This window comes from Mytilus californianus, unplaced genomic scaffold (assembly GCF_021869535.1).
Source record: "Mytilus californianus isolate M0D057914Y unplaced genomic scaffold, xbMytCali1.0.p SCAF_1, whole genome shotgun sequence".
NCBI lineage: Eukaryota > Metazoa > Mollusca > Bivalvia > Mytilida > Mytilidae > Mytilus > Mytilus californianus.
The window spans coordinates 72,084,674-72,098,047 of NW_026262581.1; the positions used below are offsets into that span (position 1 = coordinate 72,084,674).

Genomic DNA, 13,374 nt, shown 5'->3' on the forward strand with positions numbered 1-13,374 from the left:
TTCACCACAATTTCTTGCAAGTTGGTGAAAGCATTCTTGAGTTATTGTCCGAAAACTGGAAAATCCCCCTTTTTTTAATGAATAAAACCCCAAAACTCGGAAACGTAAAATCTAAAATTTATAAAAAATAAAAGGGAGCTCACCTCAATAAATATAAACAATTCACCAAAGTTTTATGCAAATTGGTTAAATCAATTTTGAGTTAATGTCCGACATGTTGACGACGGACAGACAGACTGACAACGGTATACCATAATACGTCCCTTAGTGGCGTATAAAAATTACTTGATATTTAGAAGAAAATAAAAATTTTGCAGTTTTTCCATTTATAAAGGGGCATAATTCTAGAACGGTTAAAGTGACGCCACCAAAATTCGAACTTGATCTGTGTTTTATCAGTGGAAGTCAAAATTAAACATTGCATTGTATAAAGCATTGATTGTAGTTGATTTAACTATAATCATGGACAAAGGAAGATAACTCCAATTTTAACAAGAAATGATTGTAACAGGATGCTGTTACGAAGTCTCCCAAACGAAGCTCCCATAATTCGTAATTCCCAGGGTCGCCTGACATTGGGCAACGTCCAGTGAAAATTGGTTTGGTCCAGTAAAGTTATATGCATTAGTGATGCCTGGGGACTAACCTTGTATATCATTCAAATCATCTTGGCATGACAAACCAGAATATATATGGTTTAGGGGTGGGGATCTCGACCATTTACAAGATACTAGAACATTGGGGGTGGGGAGGAACCCCTGGGGACTGGCCCTATACGTCATTCAAATGTTCATTACATGACGAACAGGAATATATATGGTTTAGGGGTGGGGATCTCAACCATTTACAAAATATTAGAACTTTCTCAAATGGCAGGGGGTCGGAAAGACCCCTGGGGACTAACCCTGTATATCATTCAAACCATCTTAGCATGACAAACCAGAATATATATGGTTTAGGGGTGGGGATCTTGACCACTTAGAAGATATTTGAACTTTCTTAAATGGCAGGGGGTGGGGGTGACCCCTGGGGACTAACCCTGTATAACATTTGATGTGCTTTATTATGACAAACCAGAATATATATGGCTTAGGGGTGGGGATCTCGACCATTTACAAGATATTAGAACTTTCTCAAATGGCAGGGGGTCGGGATGACCCCTGGGGACTAACCCTGTATATCATTCAAACCATCTTCGCATGACAAACCAGAATATATATGGTTTAGGGGTGGGGATCTTGACCACTTACAAGGTATTAGAATTTTCTTAAATGGCAGGGGATGGGGGTGACCCCTGGGGACTAACCTTGTATTTCATTTGATGTGCTTTATCATGACAAACCAGAATATATATGGTTTAGGGGTGGGGATCTCGACCATTTACAAGATATTAGAACTTTCTCAAATGGCAGGGGGTCGGGATGACCCCTGGGGACTAACCCTGTATATCATTCAAACCATCTTAGTATGACAAACCAGAATATATATGGTTTAGGGGTGGGGATCTTGACCACTTACAAGATATTAGAACTTTCTTAAATGGCAGGGGGTGGGGGTGACCCCTGGGGACTAACCCTGTATTTCATTTGATGTGCTTTATCATGACAAACCAGAATATATATGGTTTAGGGGTGGGGATCTCAACCATTTACAAGATATAAGAACTTTCTCAAATGGCAGGGGGTCGGAAAGACCCCTGGGGACTAACCCTGTATATCATTCAAACCATCTTAGCATGACAAACCAGAATATATATGGTTTAGGGGTGGGGATCTTGACCACTTAGAAGATATTAGAACTTTCTTAAATGGCAGGGGGTGGGGGTGACCCCTGGGGACTAACCCTGTATTTCATTTAATGGGCTTTATCATTTAGAACATTTTCAATTAAAAAGATTGTGTCTATCACAAACGGTTTTCAATTTATAATCATTTGAAAATTTTAAAAAATAAAATCCCATAGGGTTCTATAGTAAAACCCTCTTTCCTTTTTGCCCCTCAAAGTACCCCTTTATAAACCCCATTGCACAAACAAAACCCTGATTGCACCACTAGACATGTTAGTCTAACATATTGTGAAACCCTAAGTTAATCTGACAAGCAGTTTTGGAGAACAGGTGCGGACAAGTTCAAATTTAAAAGCGGCGGAAGAAGAATAATAATAATAATAAGAACTGAGCAAAAACAATAAGTCTTCCCAAACTTCGTTTGGGAGACTTAATAAACTGCTTCGCTGAGCGCAGCTGGATACGTCCGCAGAGGTCCAACCCTGAACAGTTGGGGCAAAAATGGACACAATATTCAAGCTTGATACAGGTCTGAATTTGGATTGTAATTAAATATTCGACATATAGGTTTCTGAATAAATGTAGTCAAAGAACTTGAAATTGGTTATATGAATTGAATTTATATTCAATTAAAGATTTCTTGCTGTTGTGTAATACACTGTGCTGTTGCGCAATACTTAGTAAATCTGTTGTCAGACTATAAACAAATAAAGTTCAATTAATTCTCAATGTCATATTAGATATTTATAAAAATCAAAAGGGAGCTTACATCAATAGATATAAACAATTCACCAAAGTTTCATGAGAATTGCTGACAGCATTTTTGAGTTATTGTCCGAAAACTGGAAAATCACCCCTTTTTTAATGAATAAAACCCCATAACTCAGAAATGTAAAATGAAAAGTTTATAAAATTCTAAAGGGAGCTTACATCAATAGATATAAACAATTCACTAAAGTTTCATAAGAATTGCAGAAAGCATTTTGGAGTTTTTGTCCAAAAACTGGAAAATCCTCCTTTTTTATGAATAAAACCCTGTAAATCAGAAACGTAAAATCTAAAATTTATAAAATTCGAAAGGGAACTCATGTCAATAGATATAAACAATTCACCACAATTTCTTGCAAGTTGGTGAAAGCATTCTTGAGTTATTGTCCGAAAACTGGAAAATCCCCCTTTTTTTAATGAATAAAACCCCAAAACTCGGAAACGTAAAATCTAAAATTTATAAAAAACAAAAGGGAGCTCACCTCAATAAATATAAACAATTCACCAAAGTTTTATGCAAATTGGTTAAATCAATTTTGAGTTAATGTCCGACATGTTGACGACGGACGGACAGACTGACAACGGTATACCATAATACGTCCCTTAGTGGCGTATAAAAATTACTTGATATTTAGAAGAAAATAAAAATTTTGCAATTTTTCCATTTATAAAGGGGCATAATTCTAGAACGGTTAAAGTGACGCCACCAAAATTCGAACTTGATCTGTTTTTTGTGGTAATAAGAATTGTGTATAAGTTTTATAACATTTGGTTCAGGCAAACTCAAGTTAGAGAACGGAAACCAATTTTGGGACGTACGGACGGACAAGGGTAAAACTTAATGCCTTCACCGCTACGGCGGGGGCATAAAAATAGTCAAAATTTCAGTCTGTTAATTGCTGTTATGACCTTGACTTTTGACCAAGTGACCTCAAAATCAATAGGGGTATTTTTCACCAAAGAGCATTATCCTACATAAATTGGTAAAGATTTTATATGAAGGTCAAAATATATTGTCTAAATGGGAAATATTTCCAAAAATGTTGTTTTATGTATGTCTTTGACCTACTGACCGAAAAAAACAACAAGGAGTCTTGTCCTTTCCAAAGGAACATTTTCAAGCAAAGGTTGGCAAATATTTATCCTGCCGTTCAAAAGACATATTAATATTGCACCAATATTACCCTAGTAACCAATCAATTGCTGTTGCAAACTTGACATTTGACATATAGTGATCTCAAAACCAAAACAGGTCTATCTGACCCCATTATCAGCCAAAGATTGGTAAATATCTGATTTATGGCTCAACAGATATTGTATGGAAAGAAACCTTTCCCTTTTATTCATCATTCTCATAGGCACTTTAATATTGAATTTTGACCTACTGACCTACAATCAATCAGGTTCCTGTTCTTTCCAAGAGACAATTTAAAGTTTGATTTAGGTTTGGAATATATATTTCAAAAGATGTCATTGGGAACCAAATTTTAGGCCAAGTTTAAAGTGACTAATTACTGCTGTGACCTTTACCTTTGACATAATAATCTCAAAATCAGCATGTGTCATTATCAAACCAAGTTTGTGTAAGATATTGTTTATGGCTCAATTATTTTGTCAAGAAACTGAAACATTGACATCCAGATGACTGGTGTTCTTTATATTGCTAGCCAAGTTTGACTATGTTGCAACTAAAAATAACCCCTCTAAATCAAAAATGAAATCTTGAGTAACAATATCTTCTTATCGCCTTATTTTTTTTGCATCTTTCCAGAACTTAAACCCAGAATTATTTTGAGTTCATATACTTACTGGAGATTCAAAATCTGTTGAAGGCTGAAGCTCTAAAATATAAAAAATATTTACTGTAATTTTTTTTTTTGTTGGTGCAATTTTGTTGTTTTGTTATGGATCATTTACAAAAAAATATGTGATAACTCATATAACAGATTTTCCCCATCATTCTATGGTCATTATCATGATCCTACTACATCTTAAACATTGTATTTGACAAGGTCTTAGTTGTGAAAAGATAGGTTGACGTCATTGATATTGTACCAACAGCTATTGTCAGACATGATTAATGTGGAAGCAAGGGAGATAAGTTCACCTCATAAACTACTGATAGTGTGAATATCTCCATAGAAAATAATATTGAAGTGGAACTAAAGGAGATTACTCAACCTCATTAGCTACAGACAGCCAGTATATTGCTATAGAAGAAAGATTGAGGTAGAACTGAGGGAAGCAATATACTATTATTAGTTTAATGACAGTATGTCTATCTCAAGTGAAAATGAGATTATTATCCCAAAAAGATAATATACCATCATAAGTTATTGACACCAGGTCTATCTCTGTAGATTATAAGATTAAAGTGGAAACAGGGAATATAACTCATTAGCCACCATTGACACCAGGCGGCCTTGCGGTCATGAAAATTTCAGGTATGATTATCGTACTTGGACTCAGAATTCAACCAAATAAAATACTGAATTTGGTGTTTAAAGCACAAATGTTGTACTATGAGTACTTAATGTAGTTTAGAGGGAGATAACATACCATCATAAGCTATTGAAATATATTTTACTAAGAACAAGCATTCTGAGAGTATTGCATGGCAATACATAGTCCCCTACCGGGTAAAAATTCATTATACTGGAACAAAATGCTAACTTGTTCTATAACTTGTCATGGTGTAAACAAAAAGAAAATATCAAGTCATTATCTTCAAGCATGACTAAAAACAGTGTGGAAAACTGAATATATGAGTGAATTTTTTCAAGTCCAAGGACCATAACTCTGCACAAAATTATCAGACGGAAACAAAAATTTGAACTTGATCTGTAATATGTCATGATAAAACTATATACCAATTGTCAATCAATATCTTCAAGCATGATGAAAATAAATGTGGATTGTGTCCATGCATGGACACAGATGATGCCCCTGCTTGCATATCGTATAAAGACATAACAGAAGAACGGTAAAAGTGACTCTACCTTAATTTGTACTTGATCTGAGTTTTGTGGTAATAAGCATTGTGTATAAGTCTCATCACATTTGGTTGAGGTAAACTAAAGTTAGAGAAGGGAAACAAAAAATTCAGCAATTTTTATGTTTATAAAGGGGCATAACTCAAGAACAGTAAAAGTGACACCACCCAATTTCTAACTAGATCTGTATTACGTGGTAATAAGCATTGTGTATAAGTTTCATAACATTTGGTTGAAGCAAACTAAAGTTAGAGAACGGAAACGGAAAATTCAGCAATTTTTATGTTTATAAAGGAGCATAACTAAAGAACTGTAAAAGTGACACCACCCAATTTCAAACTTGATCTGTATTATGTGGTAATAAGCATTGTGTATAAGTCTCATAACATTTGGTTGAGGCAAACTAAAGTTAGAGAACGGAAACAAATTAAACTGAGTTTTGTGGTAAAAAGCATTATATATACATTTCATTACATTAATCTAAAACAAACTCAAGTTACAGAACGGAAACGAAAAATTTAGCAATTTTTCCATTTGTAAAGGGGCATAACTCTAGAACGGTAAAAGTGACGCCACCAAAATTCATACTTGATCTGTATTTAGTGGTAATAAGCATTGTGTATAAGTTTCATAACATTTGGTTGAGGCAAACTAAAGTTAGAGAATGGCAACTTTGGGACGTAAGTACGGACGTACGTAGAGACGGACAAGGGTAAAACTTAATGCCCCCTCCGCTACGGTGGGGGCATAAAAAGTGTGGAAAACCTATAACACTTTAAAATTAGATATGATTTATAGTTCTCTAAGATTAGATATGATGTAATACAATGTATATCTATTTTCAAATTACAATCAAATATAATTAATAGTTCCAAATATTTTTTCTTTCATTTGTCACAAACTAATATAGATTTGTAACTTATCTATAAAATGTCAACAACTTTTATCTACACAATGTAATGTAATGAGATATATACCTTAATAAAAATAGATTATTATCTAATTAAAGAATTTCACTTAATAAAAAAAATATATATATATATATATACATGTAGCATTCAGAAAATTAGTTTATACAAAATAACATATAAACCTGTCACAAAATTCCTCAAACAATTTACCAAAGAATGTCTTTTAAAAAATTAGTTATCTCCCTTTGTACAGATATATGGTTTAACATAGTACTCTTACATTAGTTATGGAGTATAACTCTGGACTAAATCATCAGACCGGAACAAAATTCGATCTTGATCTATAACTTGTCATGATAAAACTATATACCAAATATCAAATCAATATCTTCAAGAACGAAGAAGAAAAGTGTGGAAAAATTAGTTGCCAGACTGACGGATGGACAGACGGACAGAGTGCAAATCTAAAGTCCCCTTCGACTTCGTCAGTCTGGGACTAAAAATAAGATAGAACCAGTACAAATTATCTCCCATATTTCCACTTCAATTTTATGTTCTACAGATATACCTTGTGTCAATGGCTAATTGGAATTGGAGACAATTTTACCTCACAAATAAAAATCAACAGTGGTAGCTTACCTCCATTACTAACTGAAAGAGAGTCTTGTTCTATTGGTAATGAGATTGTTGTGGAATCAAGAGAGGTAACTTCACTATTGTTTTCATTTGAGAGTATCACAGACTGAGGGTTCATTTCTACAGATACACTTTCACTTGTTGCTATGTTAGTTGTCTATAATAAAGAAATTGGTATAAATATTTGTTAAATTAACATATCTGATCTTCAATACACAGTTCAATATCAGAATATTCCAACAGAAAAGCAACTTACTTATAGTTCAATTGAAAATCTTTTTTGTTTTTATGAGAAATTTCTAATCAATAATAAAATACACATTTTTTATATATTAATATCCTCACAAATATTTATCATAAAATATTTTTTTTTTAACCTGATAGAGTACAATAGTCTGGTAATGTCAAGTAATTATTATACCTTTGAGATCCTGTGGGTAATTGTTTAGAAATGTAAGGAGAAGGAATATTGAACGGTCTCAATGGTCCCAGAAGAGATAATAAACAAAGCAATAAAGCTAATATTTGTAAGTTTAGACTTAAGGATCCGGACCTTATATTAAATAAAAATTCGTAAGGGTTCCGCGGAACCCAGTGTCTCGCCTACTTTTGCTGTTAATCGCAGGCTCAACAAAAATGAGGAAAAAAATTAATAAAAATATTCCTCTCTATACTATCTTTTGATTGTAAGTAGCTTCTGTCTAAGTTTGGTAAAAATCCAGGATAGTTTATGAATCTAATAAATGTTTTAAAAACTTAAAACTGCAGACTGTATGTAATGTTAACTGGAAAAAAACTAAGTCCATTTATAAGTAAAATACGGAAAAAATGGAATTTTTTTTTTTACAAAATTTACTTCTGGATACTATCTTATGATCATAAACAAGCTTCTTTCCAAGTTTGGTAGAAATCCAGGACAGTTTAAGAAAGTTATTAAAATTTCAAAAACTTTAACCACAGAGTGAATGTAATGTTTCCTGGCAGAAAAACTAAGTCCATTTATAAGTAAAATACGGATAAAATGGAATTTTTTTTTTACAAAATTTACTTTTGAATATTATCTTATGATCATAAACAAGCTTCTGTCAAAGTTTGGTAGAAATCCAGGATAGGTTAAGAAAGTTATTAAAATTTCAAAAACTTTAACCACAGAGTAAATATTTGTGGACGCCGCCGCCGCAGCCGACAACAACGACGACGACGGAATGTAGGATTGCTATGTCTCGCTTTTTCAACAAAAGTCGAAGGCTCGACAAAAAGCAAAAATCAGACTTTAATTTGTATCTGCTTTTGATCATGCTAATGTTGCCTTCCTGTTGGAAACTTGTCAAGAAGAATGATTCAAGTTTTTGAAAGCTGCAATGAATCAGTAATTATTTGTAATCTGACATTAATTATGATTACTTTATATGAAAAAAAAATATTAAGATGTAATTTTAAAATAACATTAATATTTTGGTGCAATCATGTTTGAAATTGTTTACATTAAAATTCAAAAGCAATTGTAATTTAATCTTATAATATGGACTGTTTAGATTAATCCACTCAAAGAGGGACAGGGCCAAAGAGTGATTTTATAGCAATCAATTCCTTTTTCCAATTATAATTTTCACCAACTAAAAGGGTCCATCAGAAAAACTGAATGTCAAAAGTCTTTATAAATGAAAAGTGTAGATAAAAATATTTTGCATTAAAATTGCTGGGAAGTTGGAACCTTTGAGCAATTTTGCTGGTAATTAAAACCATTAAATAACCACTCATGAATAATTTTAATTCAGAAATTATTGCGATGTCTTTATTATTTTGCAAAATTGCGACATGATATATTTTGCAAAATAAAAACTTGATAGCATATAAATATGTCTGCAGCATTTCTTGAAATTGCAATAATAAATGCACACAATAATTTCTGAAATTACAGTATTTTAGGATCAGCAATAACAAAAGCTTACAGGTAGGGCATGAACAATAATATGATCTGTTCCCATGGCCATGCTACTGAGTGAGATAGGGGTACTATTGGCTGGTTGGATTAGGTACATCCCTGAATCTGATTGGTGGAGAACTTCATACTGAATACTATCACCACCATCATCTACTCCTGAAAGTAAAGTATCACATATATAATTATCTCTATGTTGATTATTTTTCTCATAAAAAGTATTGTAAAGAATATTTGGAACTACTGTACATCAGGTTTTTTATACGACCGCAAAAAAATTTTGTGGTCGTATATTGGTATGACGTTGGCGTCGTCGTCGTCGTCGTCGTCGTCGTCGTCGTCCGGCGTCGTCGTCCGGCGTCGTCGTCCGAATACATATTGGTTTTCGCACTCTAACTTTAGTTTAAGTGAATGGATCTTTTTGAAATTTGACCATAAGGTTAAATACCACAAAAGGAAGGTTGGGATTGATTTTGGGGGTTATGGTACCAACAGTTAAGGAATTAGGGGCCAAAAAGGGGCCAAAAATGAGCATTTTCTAGTTTCCAGACAATAACTGTGGAACGGTGTATGGATCTCTCTGAAATTATACTACAAGTTTCCATACCACAAAGGGATGGTTAGGATTTGCTTTGGGGGGTTATGGCTCAAACCGTTTAGGAATTAGGGGCAAAAAAGGGGGAAAAACAAGGTTGTCCTGGTTAATGGACAAATACTTTAGTACAAAACATAATTTAAAGCAGTGTAAGGGAGATAAATCAAATACATCATTGAAATTATCTCCCTTACACTGCTTTTAAATTATGTATAAAGTAATGGTTAATGAACAATAAAGATAATCTAAAACAGTGTAAGGGAGGTAATCCAAATATAACGTTTTGGTTACTTCCCTTACACTGCTTTTAAATTATGTTTAAAGAAATGCATATTTATAAAGGAAGACCAGTAAAAATATCTGCAAATGTTTTCATCTTTTTTTTTTACAAAAAAATCCATATGAAAGATTAGACACTATATTTTTATTAATTCTATTATAAAATAGATTAAGTTAGCACTATGGTAAATTTAAATGGGTAATTATGGTTGCCAACTCCATTGGAAATTTGAATTGAGATTATGACCATATCTTGAGGGAAAGAATTTTTTGGGGGGAAAAAGGGGGGGGGGGGGGGGATAAAAAGAAATTGTGGGGGGCCAATTTTTTCTCATTTCAGATTTCAGAAATTAAAAAGAATTATTCTTCAAATATTATTTTTTTTTCAAATTTCAAATATTGAAAAATTTCAAGAAGTAATCTTTAATTGCACAGTATGGCGCATTAGATTTGTAAAATCTTTGATCACATTTATTTATTTGTTATGCCGAATCTAACAGTGTATTTAGATTTTTAATTTTGGGTCCAGTTTTCAAATTGGTCTACATTAATGTCCAAAGGGTCCAAAATTAAACTTTGTTTGATTTTAGCAAAAATTGAATATATGAGGTTCTTTGATATGCTGAATCTAAACATGTATTTAGATTTTTGATTTTTGGCCCAGTTTTCAAGTTGGTCCAAATTGGGGTCCAAAATTAAACTTTGTTTGATTTCAACAAAAATTGAATATATGGGGTTCTTTGATATGCTGAATCTAACCATGTATTTAGATTTTTTATTTGTGGACCCCGTTATCTAATTGGTTCATATTGAGGTCAAAAGGGTCCAAAATTAAACTTTGTTTGATTTCATCTAAAATTGAATTATTGGGGTTCTTTGATATTCCAAATCTAACCGTGTATTTAGGTTTTTAAATTTGGGTCCTGTTTTTTAAATTGGTCTACATTGAGGTCCAAAGGGTCCAAAATTAAACTTAGTTTGATTTTGACAAAAATTGAATTCTTGGGGTTCTTTGATTTGCTGAATCTAAACATGTGTTTAGATTTTTGATTATGGGCCCAGTTTTCAAGTTGGTCCAAGATAGGGTCCAGTATTTAAACTTTGTTTGATTTCAACAAAAATTGAATATATGGGGTTCTTTGATATGCTGAATCTAAACATGTATTTAGATTTTTGATTATGGGCCCAGATTTCAAGTTGGTCCAAATTGGGGTCCAAAATTAAACTTTGTTTGATTTCAACAAAAATTGAATATATGAGGTTCTTTGATATGCTGAATCTAACCATGTATTTAGATTTTTTATTTATAGGCCCCGCTATCAAATTGGTTCATATTGAGGTCAAAAGGGTCCAAAATTAAACTTTGTTTGATTTCATCGAAAATTGAATTATTGGGGTTCTTTGATATGCCAAATCTAACCGTGTTTTTAGATTTTTAATTTGGGTCCTGTTTTTTAAATTGGTCTTCATTGAGGTGCAAAGGGTCCAAAATTAAACTTAGTTTGATTTTAACAAAAATTGAATTCTTGGGGTTCTTTGATATGCTGAATCTAAACATGTGTTTAGATTTTTGATTATGGGCCCAGTTTTCAAGTTTGTCCAAGTTGGGGTCCAAAATTAAACTTTTTTTGATTTCAACAAAAATTGAATATATAGGGGTTCTTTGATATGCTGAATCTAACCATGAATTTAGATTTTTTATTTGTGGGCCCCGCTATCAAATTGGTTCATATTGAGGTCAAAAGGGTCCAAAATTAAACTTTGTTTGATTTCATCAAAAATTGAATTATTGGGGTTCTTTGATATTCCAAATCTAACCGTGTATTTAGATTTTTAATTTTAAGTCCCGTTTTTTAAATTGGTCTACATTAAGGTCCAAAGGGTCCAAAATTAAACTTAGTTTGATTTTAGCAAAAATTGAATTGGGGTTCTTTGATATGCTGAATCTAAACATGTGTTTAGATTTTTGATTATGGGCCCAGTTTTCAAGTTTGTCCAAGTTGGGGTCCAAAATTAAACTTTGTTTGATTTTAACAAAAATTGAATATATGGGGTTCTTTGATATGCTGAATCTAACCATGTATTTTGATTTTGGACATTGGACCATAATAGGTAAATTAAAAAAATTCAAGTTCTTAGACCACATTCTTTCTGTGTCAGAAACCTATGCTGTGTCAAATATTTAATAACAATCCAAATTCAGAGCTGTATCAAGCTTGAATGTTGTGTCCATACTTGCCCCAACTGTTCAGGGTTCGACCTCTGCGGTCGTATCAAGCTGCGCCCCAGCGAAGCATTTTATTTCATGTGTGTTTAATTTTCACTTTATTTACAACACCTACAGAAACAAGAAAATTAGACCCTGCACAAAATTTACCTGCCTATTCCTAGATTTATAGCTTGTTTAAATATTTCATACATAAAACTGTTAATTATGAAGTTTTCAAAAAATTGATATTTAAACACTCATTTCGCCCTAAAGATGAAATTACATTATATATAAAATCAGTCATTTGTGTTGATCAAAAGATCACAAGAATGTGCACAATTAATCAAGATCTCTGTTTTCATAATAATAAAATTGGCTAATCATACATGCTATACCTTTTGACAATACAGCAGTCAGTGAAATGTTCAAAAATGTTAATTAGCAACGTCTATTGATTGTTGTTATAATCAAAATACTTTGCATATAATGTAAAAATAAAATTAAATTAAACCACTTTCAAATGGATATTTGCACAAATATGCTTTCAAAATGCTCTGTTACACATGTATACCAGCACAAAAATGATCAAAACCTTTATTGTTTACCATACCGCAATGAACTTAATTTAAACGATTATTGAAATATCTCCGAATTATCTGCATTTCAGTTTGTAGTTAACTGTAAACTTATTTATTTGTAATCGACTATCTGTCAGTCAATCAAGTTTATGTTGTTTACATCGTTAACCATACAATACAGTGATTTTTTCTAGTGTATTTTCCCATTCATCGTAAATTATACACAGTGAAAATTTAACCTGCCCAATTTATCATCATTTCGCAAAAAAAAGCAGACTGGAAAAAACCCAGATATACAGCGTATCATAAAGGGTTTTTGATAAATATAAAGGAACACTGCCCCTTGTAGCACATCAAATTGCACTCATACAATTGTGGAATATGATATACTACAATAGACCATAAATGTACTTTAATATGAGTGAAATAACCTACAGTTTTGCACATTGTGCAATAAATGGAAATAACAAGTTCATTACACTGAAAGGTTGCTGCAAAAACTGAAAACTGACAATCACCAACAAAATGAAGAAGTCTGTTTTAACATATCATCTGATAGAACAAATGAATAATGACAGTTTGTGTCACAAAATCATGTATTTAACATTAACTCTTGTCTAAGAATTATTGTGTCTAATCTGATTGCTCTAAAATGATAAATTTATTGATGGGTAAAC

At 32.5% G+C, this 13,374-nt stretch overlaps 1 protein-coding gene across 1 annotated transcript in view; it reads right to left on the reverse strand.

Moving 5' to 3' along the window:
- Window positions 1-4,351: 4,351 nt before the first annotated feature.
- The window catches only part of LOC127737868 (cyclin-D-binding Myb-like transcription factor 1), a 28,423-nt gene continuing 19,400 nt past the window's right edge, over window positions 4,352-13,374 (reverse strand). Inside the window, exons 14-16 of the mRNA XM_052248819.1 lie at window positions 9,047-9,195; window positions 7,098-7,251; window positions 4,352-4,395 (exon numbers count right to left, since the gene is read on the reverse strand). Of these exons, the coding sequence (XP_052104779.1) occupies window positions 4,352-4,395; window positions 7,098-7,251; window positions 9,047-9,195 (347 nt within the window). The remainder of the gene's footprint in view (window positions 4,396-7,097; window positions 7,252-9,046; window positions 9,196-13,374) is intronic.